At 41.0% G+C, this 15,723-nt stretch overlaps 2 protein-coding genes across 2 annotated transcripts; both read right to left on the bottom strand.

Annotated features, from left to right (window-relative positions):
* Nucleotides 1-3,155: 3,155 nt before the first annotated feature.
* On the bottom strand, nt 3,156-5,451 carry LOC141660940 (uncharacterized). Its single transcript, XM_074467918.1, has 4 exons — nt 5,089-5,451; nt 4,764-4,853; nt 4,124-4,396; nt 3,156-3,836 (listed from the first exon to the last, which is right to left on the bottom strand). Exons 1-4 carry the CDS (start codon nt 5,449-5,451, stop codon nt 3,156-3,158), a joined length of 1,407 nt encoding a protein of 468 aa, XP_074324019.1.
* Nucleotides 5,452-6,485: 1,034 nt separating this feature from the next.
* Nucleotides 6,486-7,595, bottom strand: LOC141660939 (uncharacterized). Its single transcript, XM_074467917.1, has one exon. The coding sequence runs from the start codon at nt 7,593-7,595 to the stop codon at nt 6,486-6,488; it is 1,110 nt and encodes a 369-aa protein (XP_074324018.1).
* Between the last annotated feature and the right edge of the window lie 8,128 nt (nt 7,596-15,723).

The raw sequence follows: 15,723 nt of genomic DNA, 5'->3' as shown, positions 1-15,723 counted from the left end.
GGCCAAGACCCTGCAGGTTCAAGCATTGCAGAGTCTAAAGGCGCGCCTTTCCATACTTGGCGCATCCTGGCTTCCTTTCTGTTAGCTTTTGCATTAGCATACTAGATATAAATTCCTGTTAATATTGTCAAACTTTCCATTACTTAGGGCGCGCCCTTTCGCTCTAGGCGCACTTTTTTACACATTTTATCAGTGCTATCTTTATCAATTGCCTTTACTTACTGCTTTCTTCAGCACACCTATTTGTCACATTTAACTAACATGTTCTATATTTTATGCAGAAATGGCTCCTCCAAGAATTTCCAATTCGTTTGGGGCGCGCCCTGGTGACAAACTTAAGCCCAAGCCAAAGACAGATTCTCCTACAGCACAGGCATCCGTCCCAACTTCTACTCTTATTCCTCAAACAACTCCTGTCCCGAAAAGGCCCATAATTAATCTCACGGAGAAACAGGGCGCGCCTAAAAGGCATAGAACAGAGGGCACGCCATCAGGCTCATCTGCTGCTTTGAATTCTCTTGGCCCCATGGGTTCCCTTCATGTTTCATATGAAGAAGTGGAACAGTGGAAAGCCTTGGACTTGGAAGAGGCCACTCGTGCTTCTATAAAATCATCCTGCCAATTGTTCGTCCACTCCACCCGAGTGGTGGACAAGCTTCTTGAAGAGAGGTCACGCCTAGAGAGGCTGCAGGGTGACAATAACATTTTGAAGAACACCCTTAAAGACAAGGATTTTCTGCATGCTAAAGATATCAAAGCCAACGACTCTGAAATCTCCTTTCTCAAGGATGATGTGTCCAATCTTACTTCTCAGCTGCAGATTGCCAACAAAAAGGCTACCTCTCTCCACACTGAGCTTGGTGGAGCCAAATTGAGGATTGAGTATCTTGAGGAGCAACAGAAAACGGGATGGCCTGATGAGAAGAGGGAAATGACTGATGAAGTATTTGCCAATGGGTTCCACTTCTACAGGATTGGTTTTGTGGCCAATGACCCTGATTACACTTTTGAGAAGTTTGGGGAAGAAACGACTGCTGAGATGGTAGAATTTAAGAAGGAGCATGCTGCTGAAATCAAGGCGCGGAGGGTAGATCTTGGATTAGAGGAAGAAGGTGAGGGCGCTCCACGAGAGGAAACCCCCAACGACACGCCTGAAGCCGACCCTACTGTTCCTCTTCAAACCATCCCCCTAATAGAGAAATCTCAGGGCGCGTCCTGATGCATGTTTATCCAGCATCTATACTTTAAGTTTCAAATACTTCTGAGGAGCCAGCCCTCTTTTGATGCTGTGCAAGGTTGTATGACTTATTATTTTGCTACTCTTTACCTTTTGCACCATGATATTCCGTATGGTTTGATATAATTTCTTGTTTTCTTCAATATGCATAAAAAATTGGTAAAGGCACTTCGACTTTTTCTTGGCCATTTTATACTTCCAAAAACATGAGGCACATACTTCCACGACGGCATGCCCTTATATCGTGTTTTCATAAATCTTCAGTTAGTTATGACTTACGTCACTACAGGGCGCGCCCTTTGACATTTAAAGAATTATTTAGCATATTTGTGGGTGTTTTTCTTTTCATGTGATCTCGAAATTGTCCTCATGACATTTAAAAATCAGGGCGCGCCTTATTTATTTTCAGAATGCAAATGATAAGTACTTTTCCTTATCAGCGATTCCTTTGCGATAATTTGCCTAAGTACCAGCCCAATGGCGCGGCTTAATATGAAGGATTTTTACCTTAATTTATTTGACTGGTCATATACTTTTATTTCTTCGTTATCGTTTTTTTTATTTTTGGGTGTGTCCTTTTATGTATGCATACTATGTTATCTTGATTATGGAATAACTATTCGATAGGGCGCGCCTTATCATAGGGCGCGCTTCTGGTTTTCTTCAAGTGAAAAATTTTCATGCCAAGCAGATAAAACAATTTGAAGTAACTTCTTTCTTTTATTGATAATACGCTCTAGTGTATAAATTACACCAGTCCCATGGCTACTATGCTCTTTGGGGAAATTATTTAAAAAATTTCTTCCTTCTGCTAGTTCCAAGGTTCGTAGTCATATGTACTACCCCCCAGGCTAGGAGGAATTTATTTGCTACTAGTCTATTACATAGGAATTAATCATGGAAATGAGGGGGACACAGCCACACCCTACTGATAATACTTTCATAAATGTTCCGCATTCCATGCTCGAGGAATAGGTTTACCATCCAGATCTTCAAGCGATATGTTCCCTTCCAGAGTATAGCTTTGACCTTGTACGGTCCTTCCCAATTAACTCCAAGCACCCCGTGCTGAGCTATCTTAGTGTTAGGCATAACTTTTCACAACACAAGATCTCCAACCTTAAATGGCACGGATTTTACCTTTTTATTAAAATACCTCGCGATTCTATGCTGATATGCAGCAAGCTTTAATTGAGAGTTTGTTCGGGCTTCGTCTAACAAATCCAAGTGGAGCCTCTGGTTAACTTCTGCATCTCCCTCAACAAACACGTCTCTCTGGAGGGATCCAGCTCCTACCTTTACGGGAACCATGGCCTCATACCCATAAGTCAGCAGAAATGGGGTTTCTCCTATAGTCGATCTGGGAGTTGTATTGTAAGACCAGACGACCATGGGCATCTCCTCTGGCCAATCTCCTTTTTTCTTCCAACTTTGCCTTCAAGGTATATTTTATAATTTTGTTTATAGCCTCTTTCTAACCATTACTTTGCGGATGATAAACTGCGGCAAAGTCCTTTTTGATGTTCAAATCCTCACAAAGCTTCCTTAACTCTTTACTATCAAACTGCCTCCCATTATCCGAGATGAGTTTGTAGGGATACCGAACATGCATACTATGGAATTGAAAACAAAGTCCCTTATCTTCTTTGCTGTGATCGTGGCCAGTGGCATAACCTCCGCCCATTTGGTAAAGTAGTCCACAGCCACCACAGCATATTTCACACCCCCTTTGCTTTGGGCAACTCTCCAATGAGATCAATTCCCCACGTGGCAAAAGGCCAAGGACTTTCCAATGAGGTAATGGTAGATGCCGGGGCGTTGGAATAGTTGGCGAATCGTTGGCAATGATCACAGGCCCAGACAAACTTGAAGGCATCTTCTTTTATGGTCGGCCAGTAATATCCTTGTCTGAGCACTTTTAATGCCAACGAACCACCCCCGAGTAATTGCCACAAATCCCTTCGTGCACTTCTCTGATAATACAATTTCCCTCTTCTATATCTACACAGTGTAACAGTGGCTGGTTAAATCCTCTCTTGTATAATATCCCGTCATATTCAATATACTTTGCAGCCTGGTACCGAAGGCGTCTAGCCTGTAGTTTGTCTTCTCGTACAGCTCCTGTTTGAATATAGTTATGAATGGGGGTCATCCAGCTTCCTCGCGGGATTTCTTGCGTCTGAAATACCTCTAACTCTAGAATACTCGAGATTTCCTGGATTCCCAAAGGGATTTGTCCAAGTTGGACTCTGTCTATCTGTGATCCCAACTTGGCCAAAGCATCAGCATTACTATTTTCTTCTCGCGGAACACTTTCTAGCCTGGCATTTTCAAATTTTTTCAATAGGCGTTGCGCACATCTCATATATAACTCCGTCCGTGGTCCCCTGGCCTGGAAACGTCCGTTGACTTGGTTCACAACTAATTCGGAGTCACTCCGAACTATCAGATTCATAGCCCCCACCTCCAGAGCTACTTTCAGACCGTTGATCAAAGCTTCGTACTCAGCGTCATTGTTAGTGACATAAACTTGAAATGGATAGCACCCATCAAACGGTGCCCCTCCGGAGTGATTAAGACAATTCCGACACCTGATCCACTGTTGTTCACGGTCCCATCGGCATGTAACATCCACTATGGGTGTGGGAGTTCCTCCCCTTTACCATCATGAGATTTTCCTTGCGAGGAAGGTTCCGCCAACACTATGGCCTTGTCATCAACTTCAGAATCAAACTCAAGTATGAAATCAGCCAATGCCTGTCCCTTAATTGCCGTGCGAGGGCAATATTCCAAATCGAATTGTCCTAGCTCTACTGCCTACTTTAACATTCTTCCCGACGATTGAGGTTTGTGTAAAATATGCCAGAGCGGATAAGCGGTGCAAACTTCTATCCGGTGAGCCTGAAAGTATGGTCTTAACTTTCGTGCCGCAAGAATAAGAGCATACACCAGTTTTTCCATGTTGGTATATCTGGTTTCTGCATCTAGCAACCTTTTGCTCACATAGTACATGGGCCACTGGTGGCTTGTTTCCTCCTTCACCAACACCGCGCTGACAGAGTATTCAGATACTGCCAAGTAGAGAATCAATGTCTCTCCATCTGATGGCTTGGCCAATATTGGAGGATTTCCCAACTGCTCTTTGATTTTCAGAAAAGCCTATTCACAATCAGAGGTCCACACAAAATCCTTCCTCATCCATTTGATTGCCTTGAAGAATTCCTTGCACCTATCTGATGACTTTGAGATAAATCAATTTAAGGCCGCAATCCTTCCTGTTAGGCTCTGCACTTGTTTGACGCTGGTGGGAGATTTCATGTCTAACAGAGCCTTGATTTTTGCCGGGTTGGCCTCAATTCCCGAGTGGTTAACCATGAATCTCAAGAATTTCCCTGATTCCATACCGAATACACAATTCTGAGGGTTTAGCTTCATCTTATACTTTCTCAGAATATGGAACATCTCAGCTAAGTCGGCGATGTGATATTCTGCCTTCTTAGACTTTACGAGCATATCGTCCACATACACTTCCATCGTCTTTCAAATCTGCCTCTTGAACATTTTGTTTACCAATCTTTGATAAGTGGCACCGGCGTTGATCAGACCAAATGGCATTCTAATATAGCAATAGAGTCCCCTATCAGTAATAAAAGAGCTGTGCTCCTGGTCGGGCCCATACATGGGAATTTGATTATACCCGGAGTATGCATCCATGAAGCTGAGCAAGGCATGTCCTGTCGTGGCGTCGACCAACTGATCAATCCTTGGCAAGGAAAGCTATCCTTTGGACACGCTTTATTCAGATCGGTAAAATCCACACATGTTCTCCATTTACCGTTGGGCTTCTTTACCAACACCGGGTTTGCTAGCCACTCTGGGTAGAAGGACTCCCGAATTAGTCCGACGTCCAAGAGCCTATCTACTTCTTCTGCTAAGGTTATATCCCTCTCTTCGCTTATGGCCCTACGCTTTTGTCGAACCCCTTTATGCTTGGGATCGATATTCAAATGGTGGCACATTACCTCTGGGTTAATTCCCACCATATCAGAGTGGTTCCATGCGAATACGTCAAGGTTTGCTAAGAGAAATATCGAAAGACCCTCCTTCAACCTTGGTGCCAACTGAGATCCTATTCTTAAAACTTTGCTTGGATCTTTTTCATCGACAGGGATTTCAATTGTATCTTCTGCTAGCCCCATATTCTCCGTTGGCATTTGTATCCGGGGATCCAGGTCGGGCGAATCATGGTTTCATTGTTCTGTAGAGAAGGCGCATCCCCTTTAGGAGGAACGTCGACTTCTTTAGAAGGCGCACCCTGCATTGCAGGGGCATCAACTTCCTTGATATGTTTCACGGGCAAGGGCGCTCCTTTTGGAAGAAGGGAATCCACCTTATGCTCACCTTGTTCAAGGCTTTGCAAGACGTCGAATCTTCCTTCTAATTGTTCTCCATTAAAATCTGCTTGGACTATAGTGTTTGAGGCCTCCTCCTCTTACAACATCTCAATTCTGATTGTGTCTTCCAAGAACAACGTTGCTGGGGGCAGCCCAGAGGGGCGCTCGTCTTCTTGCTCGACATAATAATGGACTCGGATTTCCTCGATCGGTTGCTCAATGCTCTTTTCTCGATCATCGTCTGATATATCCTCGGTGTAGGAGTCTTTTCTAAAGCCTCTCATAGCTTGCTTGTAACACTCCCGAGAGTCATACTGAGAGCCCTTTATACTCCCCACCCCACTTGGCGTTGGAAACTTGATGGTCAGGTGGTGGATTGAAGTAATAATCCTCATTTCCCGTAGAAAAGGTCGTCCCAATAACATGTTGTGGGATGATTCCTGATTCAAGACCTTAAACTCAAGCATCTTTGTTACCGACAACGGGCTTTCTCCCAACGTACATGGTAGCCGAATTGATCCCATGACTCTAACTCCCGCGCCGGAAAAGCCATAGACCCACGAATCTTCCCCCGACATATCTTGATCAGGTAGCCCCATCTTCTTAAAGGTGCTGTAGTAGAGGATATTCGCCGAGCTTCCATTGTCCACGAAGGCCCTATGGACGTTTTTGGTTCTAATCTGGATGGAAATAACCAGCGCATCATTGTGGGGGTGATATACCCATCGGGCATCTGCTTCTCTGAAGGTAATGTCCATGGACTCACCCTTAAATACATTGGGCGGTCGAGTTTCTACCATATGAATGTCCGTGAGAGGTCTGAACCGAGCTTCCCTAGCATATCTTGCCAAGGCTCAGTTACTGCATTCCATCCCGGGACCTCTCCCATAGATTGTTCGGATGCTGCCATCCCTGATGAATTTATTTTCCTCCAGGGTATCATTGTTCGACCCCCGCGGGGCTCGTCTTTCTTCTTCCTGTGCTCTGTCATCCTTGTGCTTCCTTACTTCCTTGACTACCCATTCACCGAGGTATCCTTCTTTGATAAGCGCTTCGATCTCATCTTTTAAATGTCGACACTCATGCGTGTTATGTCCAGATGATTCATGGTATTCACAATACTTTTTCTTGTCTTTGCTTTTCCATGATGATAAAGCTTCAGGTTTTCTAAATAGCCCTCTATTTTTGTTTACCTCAAAGATATGCTCGATAGATGTGACCAAAGGCATGTACCGGCTTGCTCTGTAGTCATAGTTTGAGGGAGGACTCCATCCCCTCCTCGTGTTCACGGTATTCACCCGGTCTGGGCTCCGACTGCCCTTTCTGTACCTTGGGCTTGGAGACCTATCTCTCTTTCTTGCTTTGTTTCTCTGACTTGTCTGCGAAGTCAGTTGTACCTCTGCCAGAGATTGTTCTATGACTTTAAACGATTCTGCCAAAACAAAGACATCTGCTAGAGTAGCCAGGTCTTTCCCTTGTAAGTGCTTCCAAAAATCCGAACCAACCCTTAATCCTGCGATCAAAAAGCTTTTCAAGGCTTCATCTGATGCCCCCCTCACGCTGGTAGATTCAGCGTTGAACCTTTTGAAGTACGATGTCAAGCTTTCATTTTCCCTTTGCCTAACATTGGCAAGAGTTGTGACAGATGGCGCATATCTTACCGCAGCTTGGAACTTGGTCAAGAAAAGAGTTTTCATCTGATCCCAGGAAGTGATCACTCCTGGCCCGAGCTTTTGAAACCACTGTTGGGCGCTTTCTCTAAAGGTCACCGCCAAGAGCCGGCATCGAGCCAAGTCCGGGACTTGGTACATATTCATCTCTATATTAAAACGACCCATGAATTCCACAGGATCTGAGTTTCCGTGGAAACGGAGATCGCTAGTAGTGTTACGATATCCGGCCGGCAACTGTGTCTCTCCCACCGCTATCCAGAACGGGGAAGGGATTTTAGCTGTGACCGTCATTCTGCCTTCTAGATGGTTAAGCAGCCTTTTTAGATCTCCCACATTGAAAGTCCCCACACCCGGAATAGTCTGCACTTGAGGCTGCGGACCTTGGGGTTGCAGTGGAAGTACCTCTACTTGGTTCCCCCCTGGAGGGGCTTACTGCCGGTTCGTGTTCTGGGCGTCTTGGAGTGACCCCGACCGCGGCCTCGAACCGTCCCGCGATCATAATTTTCCACATCTATGTGATCATCATATTCCGCATAGTTATCGCTGTCTGCTCGATTATACCAGCGGGAATCAATGTGGCCGCGATAATTGTCGTGACGGTATCCATCTAAGTACCTACCTCGGCCTCCACCTCTTCCCCTCCATTGAGGCCTTCTCCAATGGTCGCTTCCATATCCACGACCATATCGATCCAGCGATCTGCGGGGATGAGCTCTCTCATGATCGCGGTGTCGCTCCCGATTTTCCTGGGAATTCAGGGGCACACGCGTTGTATCATGGGGCGTCACATCTCCATGATCAGCTTCTTTTTTCCATTCAAGCAACAACATTCTTAAATCATCATCGCCCAAGCGGATCTCCAATCGGTCTTTCAAAGCTGCGAAGCCCCGTCGCTGATTCTCCAGCATCGACTCCGCCTATCGGCGTTCCTCAAGACTACGTCCAGACCGGTGTGGATGGGTGGCTCCCTGGTTATCCGTCTGCAGGATTTCTCGATCATCAGCATCTTCTTCCACCAGCTCGATGATTGGGGACGTGTCATTGGAATAGTCCAGGCGCCGTGGGGTTATCGGCACACGTCCTCCTCCAGTGTGGTCGTGGCCAGTTGAGGCGTCCTTGTTAGTCATAGGTGCTTTTCCAGGTGCATGAGTTGCACAGTTGCGGCGAAGGCCCCTCCTGTTCTTGCGCCGCTCCACGGTGCTCAACCTTGAATCGAAGTCGTTCAAAGCATCGCCCATACGATATAGTTGTTCCAGCAAGTCGGAGTTATTGATGAGCACAGGCGGCTGCCCCCAACGTCCGGAGTGGGACGATCAGTCATCGGCGGAACATAAGGTTCATGTTCATAGTCGTGATCAGATTCTTCTTCGGAACTTCCATCATAAAAACTTCCATCACGATATTGAGACATCCTTCCTCCTAGATGCAGATTTTGATTAGCCCCTCCTTATAGCGCCAATTTGTTGACAGAGGAATTTGGGAGCAACAAAGTCTGAGGTTCGTAGCCGAAAATAAGATCTGTGATGACGGTTCTTCGTCGGAAACGTGAACAGTAATCGGTGGATCCGATGAACAGTATTCGTCAAAAAAGATGAACAGTGTTTGGTGGTGGTGATTATTGGGGGCTGAGATTGCTTAGGGTTAGTGGTGGCTCCTTTGCGCTCTCGCTTCTGACCCCTTACAATTTGCCTACGTACCCCTATTTATAGGGGATCAAGCCCACGTAGTTCTTGGGGAACAAGAAACCTAATGGGCTTAAATTTATTATCTCGAGGCCCAGTAGGAAACCTACTGCAAACCGTCTTCTACTAGCTTTAGGAATGTCCGCCGATGAGGTCCAACCACAAAGGCCCAAGGCTCGTCCGCGGCTTTGAGACTTCACGGATAAGGCATCTCCCTGGCCAAGGATAACCCTCCGCTACCAGCTGTTTCTCTATTCCGCGGACGCAGGTATAGCCGTGGTTCACCCCAAATGTTGGACGCATCCTTGTCCCCCGATAAGGAGCCCCTACCAGATTGCAGGACAAGTGATCCCAAGCTTTTGGGTGCAAAGTGCAGGATACTCCGAAGTCTCCCAACGAGGACACCCGTTGACTACAGAGACAGAGCTCCCAAAGCACACACCAGATTTCACCCCACATCCCCAATGAGAACACCCATTGACTATAGAAGGAGGCCTTCAGTCCAGGCATACCCCTGGAGGTCTTTGACCACGGACACCGTCTTTCCTGTAGAAGTGCTATAGGAAGGAGTTCTTCAATAGAGTACCTGCACTAAATAAGTTAGTAATAATAATTTCCATCTTTCTTTAATCTTCCACAGAATCCATCCAAGCCATCTCTCTCACTTAGGGCGCGCCCTAAGGCTCACCATAGGAAGAAATTCCTCACCCTTCCTTCAACCATTGGGCGCGCCTCCTCACTATGCTTGAGGGCGCGCCTCTAATGCATGGTCAACCAGAACTGTTAATCAACTATTCAGTTCATGGGGTGCGTCCTTATTACTCAAAGGGCGCGCCTTCTTTCCTTTCATGGAAAGATAATTTTATGTGTTCCTCAATTTTAGGCATCCCTTCTTCAATTTTGCCTAATTATCAATCTAAAATCTGAATATTGTTTATAACAATTTTTGGGTATAACACATGTGCACACTGCAGTTCTACTTGTTGTTTTTAAACTTTTATGATGATAAATAGAACTATTTTCATGGTCACGGGGAATCTATACTGACATGATTTTCTTTGTCTCAATAATTCCGGACTTCAAATTAACCCCTTAATACTTACAAGGTTTACTTAAATCTGTTTTTTTAGGTTTAAATCTTATTTTGGGATGTGCCCGAGCTGGTCGGTTAGAAGACAGCCTGAGATTTTGTGAGAGTATGATATAGAGGCTGGTTTGGTTTCCAGTTCCGTAGCTTTTAATGAGCTGGTTCAACGGATGTGTGATAATGGGTTCACAAAGCGGGATGATGACATTTTGTGTTTTATATCTTTATTGAATATGATATATTGGGGACAGATGTTTGTCTTCTGCAGTCAAAAATCTAGCTCGTCTACTGATATTATGTGTATTCATGTCACTAACAGGTGCAGCTCGGAAACTCCCCAGCGTACAAGTTATATCGAAAGTTGGGTAGGGGGTTCGGACAAGTTTTTGTTGGAAGAAGATTAACTGGTGGCTCGGGAAATACTGGTTCGGACAAGTTTTTGTTACATTTTGTAGTGCATATGTTATTTCTTTCTTCTTTGACATGCTATGTTGCATATGCAGTTTTCTTCTTTTCACTCAGGGTCACTGAGCAGGATCTGTTAGTAGCAATGGATGACAAATCTGCTTGAGGGAGTGGTGGGGCTTTTGGTAAGGTTTACATCATAAACTTGCCTAGTGGAGAACATGTCGTTGTGAAAAAGATAATTTTGAAAGCCAATCTCCGAAAACTTTAAAGGCTGAGGTCAAGGCACTGGCAAAAATTAGGAACAAAAACATTGCTAAAATTCTTGGTTTTTGTTATTCCAGTGATGCACTCATCCTAATCTATGAACATTTACCAAAAGGGCGTCTTGGGAATAAGATCGCCTCACATGATTTTCAATTGCCATGGAATGTTCGATTAAGAATCGCAACAGAGGTTGCTCAAGGATTGGCCTACATGCACTCAGAGACGGATTCTCTTCGGGGCACGGGGGTCATCCGACCCCCCTTAAATTTTTATTTTAGTTAAATATGTATACTCATAATGTATAAAAATTAAAAATGACCCCCCTTAATTTTTGTCTAAAAAAAGATTGCCCCTTTATGAGTTACAAATAAAAGTAGAAGTTAGGAATAAATGACAAAAATAATAGGAATAGGTATTGAACGAGCAATTATAGTTAAACCACTTTAACACCATTAATTTTGATTTCGATAGAATTATAATGAAGTTAATATGAAGTTGATTTGTCGCCTATCATGTCTTAATCCACACAATTCTTTATTAGCTTTTGATTAAAATTCTATCATTCAGGATTTGATCAAATACGTCTTCTAATCACTTAAGGTCAGCTTTTTAACTATATAGTTGACACAAGAATCAGAGTTGATTTTCAAAATTTGAATGGTATTCTTGAGCTCAAGCTCGTTTACGAAACGAGCCGAGCCCAGTAAAACGAGTTTGAACCAGGCGAGCTCGCTGCCTGGATCGTATTATAGCCTTACACAAAAATATTGAATATCTTTGAGTTTGTAAAATTGTCAGTGATTCTAACAGTTGCAACAACAACAATTAAGAGAGGATTGTCAACCGAAATATTCTCAATAATCTAATATATAAGATCGTATTTTTTAATTTTTTTTCGAGCCGAATTCGAGCAGAATATACCAAATGTTCGGCTCGAGCTCGTTAAAAAAAAATTCCGACCCCCGAAACTGGATCGCCACTGCATGCACGAGGATTATGTTCCTCGCTTACTTCACGGAAATGTCAAGTCCATAAATGTCCTTCTAGATGAAAATTTTGAACCAAAGCTCACCGATTTTTCTCTTGATAGGATTGTATGAGAAGCTGCATTTCAGTCATCAGTGCTGTCAGCATCTCCAGGGTCCTGTTACTTTGCACCAGGTACATACATGGTAGTGTTTTATAACAATGTTGCTAGTGTGGTATTGCTGCATGAATTTCATAGTTACATTGACTAAATAAAGATGTACTGTTTTGCTCAACGTAAACCACCTTCTGCAGACATCGAATGAGCAATCAAGGAGTGTGACAAAAGCTTCTTCAATGGAAGGTACGATGCTTTCATTGTAATTAGTGGTACATACACAGAAATCTTAATCAAATGTTATGCTCCAAATATCAAATGAAATCATTTTACATATATAAGATTAGAGTATGGTCGTACTGTGTATATTAATTTATTTACGTCAAGTGTACGTATTAATGTTCATGGTCAGCCATTTGTTAATACACAGCAATTAAGCAGAAAATAAGAAAGATGTTGACGAAGTAATCCGTATTGCTCATTTTATTAAATCAAAAATCGAGGCACTTGATCGAGATATGAGATTAAAAAAAACTTCTGATTATGATACATACTCCAGTGACTACTTTTCTTTTTATAAAATCTCCATTTACTTGACGGTTTTAACCTGTGCTCATAAATCCATCCACGAAATAATGAATTAAAATCCCTTTTACCCATTTTCACGAATTTTTCGCTGTTAGACTCAGTTATTTTTTCCTTTTTTTGTTTAACACGGGTTTAAGATTTTGCAAGTTGTGAAATTTTGATATAATAACAAAATGGGAAAATGAATTTTTTCGTCACCTAGCTTATTGTGTGTTGAGAAATTTACCACTGAATTATATTTTTTTTTATTTTACTCACTAATGTTAGGTTCGGATTTTTTTTATTCACTAATGTTAGGTTCGGATTTGATTATCTTTTATTTTGTCAATTTTTAATAGTAATATTAAAATATAGTGATAACTATTAAAAAAGCGTCATATGTGTCTCATAAGAAAACTTATATGTGTCTGAGTTTGTTAGATACATATGGAGGAGTCGTATAATGTCTGAATTATATACGTATGTTATCGGAATGACGCATATTATTTTAAACATCTGGTCAAAACAGATATATATATATATATATATATATATATATATATATATATATTAAACAGACGCATAAAATCAATTTATATACGTTTGTTATTTTTTAGATGGGGTACTAACCTCAAAACCAAAATTATTAGGGAGAGGCATCACAATCCGTACTAAAATTATTGGGAAATAAAAAAATTCAATATAATCAAATTAGCAAACTGATCATAAAGTACTTATAAAAAAATTAAAAAATTACATATCAATATTTTACCAAACGACAATTTCACAAATCCAATGAAATCACCAATCACAACTCCTTAATGCAATTATTACAGACCCAAAATCAAAATTATAAACTCATTCATTCTAATAGAATTGTGAAACAAGTATATATATAAACACAAAAATATAATAATATTGTAATAATGTGAATTTGGTATTAAATCAAACAACTCTCACAAGATATTTATTGTACAAACATAGTTTTATAACTTATTTAAAATTTTTTTTTTTGTATATAAAAATTTAAACGTTAAATTATTATTTAAAAGAAAAAAATTAAAAATAATTCATGAAACTACATCTTTTACGAGCCTTAAAATGCTTGTCAAACTCTTATCACCAAGGTAAACGTCTTTGGGAACATATGCAGTACTATATATAAAGATATAGATATATATCAAATCATTAAAATATTACATACTAGCACTATATTTAATAATGTTACCAAAAATTGGCATAATGCTAATAATCAAATCTGAACCTAATGTTAGTGACTAAAAACAAATACGAACTAACATTAGTGAGTAAAAAAAAAAAAGTTGAATGGTAAGTTACTAAAAACACAATAAGTTAGGTGACGAAAAAATCTACTTTCCCTGACAAAATTAATTAGCTAACACTTACATGCCAACTTTTCAATTGCTTATTGTAATTCCTTGAGAAAGAAGTTTGAAGATAATATCAAAGAATTTCAGGTCGTTTTTTGTTTTCTAATTTTTATGTAAATGCCGGTATATGTTCCCTAACTAAGCTATTTATACTTAACAAATTTTTTGAGTTTAGTTTCTTCTACTGCTTGCAGAATCTTAGGCAAACTATTGAGCAAGAGTATCGAGAGGTGGTTGAAAGCCGAGGCCCGGTTTATAACTGATTCTTTGTGTTTGTGTTGAATATTTACTGGTGGAATAGACGGATACTACCAGAAGTTTGATAACAGATAGAATTACTAAGCCAAATCACAAGAATTAAAGGGAGAGGCGGAGACGTTTTACCATCATGAAATAGGCTGCTCCGTATCCGAAAACATCTTTATTTCAACTCATAGTATATTGTGTGTTTGTCCTTTTTGCAGATAATGGGCACCGCTGCTGAAATGCAGGAATGCCACGATGCAGTCATGGAAGTAATTACAATTCCGACAACAAGCATTAGACAATTCCAAGATAATATGGGTTGTTGGATCCTTTTATAGGCCAATTTTTTTAATGTCAGTTTAGTCGTAATTTTTACACATCAATGTATTGGAATTTTGGTTTTGATAGAATATCCTTATGCAAGTTATTATAGTATTACGCACTAGTAAAAATGAGAATATTGAATCTTTGTTAATATTGAATTCAGTTTTTAGTAAAAATGAGAATATTGAATCTTTGTTAATATTGAATTCAGTTTTGGTAATTATTTTTCCCAAAAGTAATTTAATTATTGTGTTTTATAAGTAGTGTAAAACTGATGTGGACATCAGGAATATGTGATGTCTAATGGACAAACATATATAAGTTTATTTCTGAAATAATTGATGTCTGAAGCCAAATAGACATCGGCAAAAGTGATGTCTAATATTTAAATAAATATCAGTTTTTTTAATTAAATCGATGTCTCTACCTAAATAGACATCAATTAAAACTGATGTCTAATATATGTATCAATATTAGTTTTTTCTTAATGACTCTAATGTCTAAATACAAAAAGACATAGTTTCAGGTGATGTCTAAGAACAAAATAGAAATCACTTTTGTATTTAAACACCGATGTCTAAGTCTTATTTTCCTAGTATAATTATATGTTAAATGGCATAAAATTGATGTAATTGTCTTATAAAATTAATTATGTCTAACATATTTTATAAAAAATTGTGCCTTAGACATCAGAATTTGAGTTAAAACTGATGTGTAATTTACTAAAGACATCAGTTTTTGGCCGAATTTAGAATAGACATCACCGACAAAGATATCGGTCGAAAAAAAGATAGACATCAGCCAAAAACCAATGTCTATCAACCTTTTTCTTGTAGTGAGGTTGCCCGTACCTAGTCCGAATCCAGAGCCACGTTGTCCCATCACAGACGTACTCGTATTCCCCAATCCAAAACTTGCATACGGTCCAGATTCAAGGTACAAACTCCATAACCCTAATAGGAAGCCTATAAAAGGCTGACTAAAAGGTGTTTTTGGGGTTACTGATTTATATTCACCTATACACATATACACACACCACTCTTATTTGTATAATTTCCATCATACCCTTCTTCTCCAAAATCTTATCGCATTCTCACACCGGATGTGCCGCAGGGACGCCATCCCCCTCCGGTTCTATTTTGCAGGAGCCTTACCTACAGCTTAACCTCCTGTTCCCTTTTCCCTGTTCAAACTGAAGGCCCAATCCAGATAGAAGTAGAGGAGAGCCTGGGTAGAGATTGGAGTTATCATTGGCGCTAGAAGGAGGAGCCGAACCTTCACACGATGGTGGTGTCATTTTTAACCTCTCTACTCCGCCCATGAGACCAAGATATTTCGTCCTTGTAAGATTATTGTTGATTTTTTC

Source organism: Apium graveolens, chromosome 5 (genome assembly GCF_009905375.1).
Source record: "Apium graveolens cultivar Ventura chromosome 5, ASM990537v1, whole genome shotgun sequence".
NCBI lineage: Eukaryota > Viridiplantae > Streptophyta > Magnoliopsida > Apiales > Apiaceae > Apium > Apium graveolens.
Note: the sequence above shows the minus strand (reverse complement) of the source record. Positions and strands in the feature narration are given on the sequence as shown.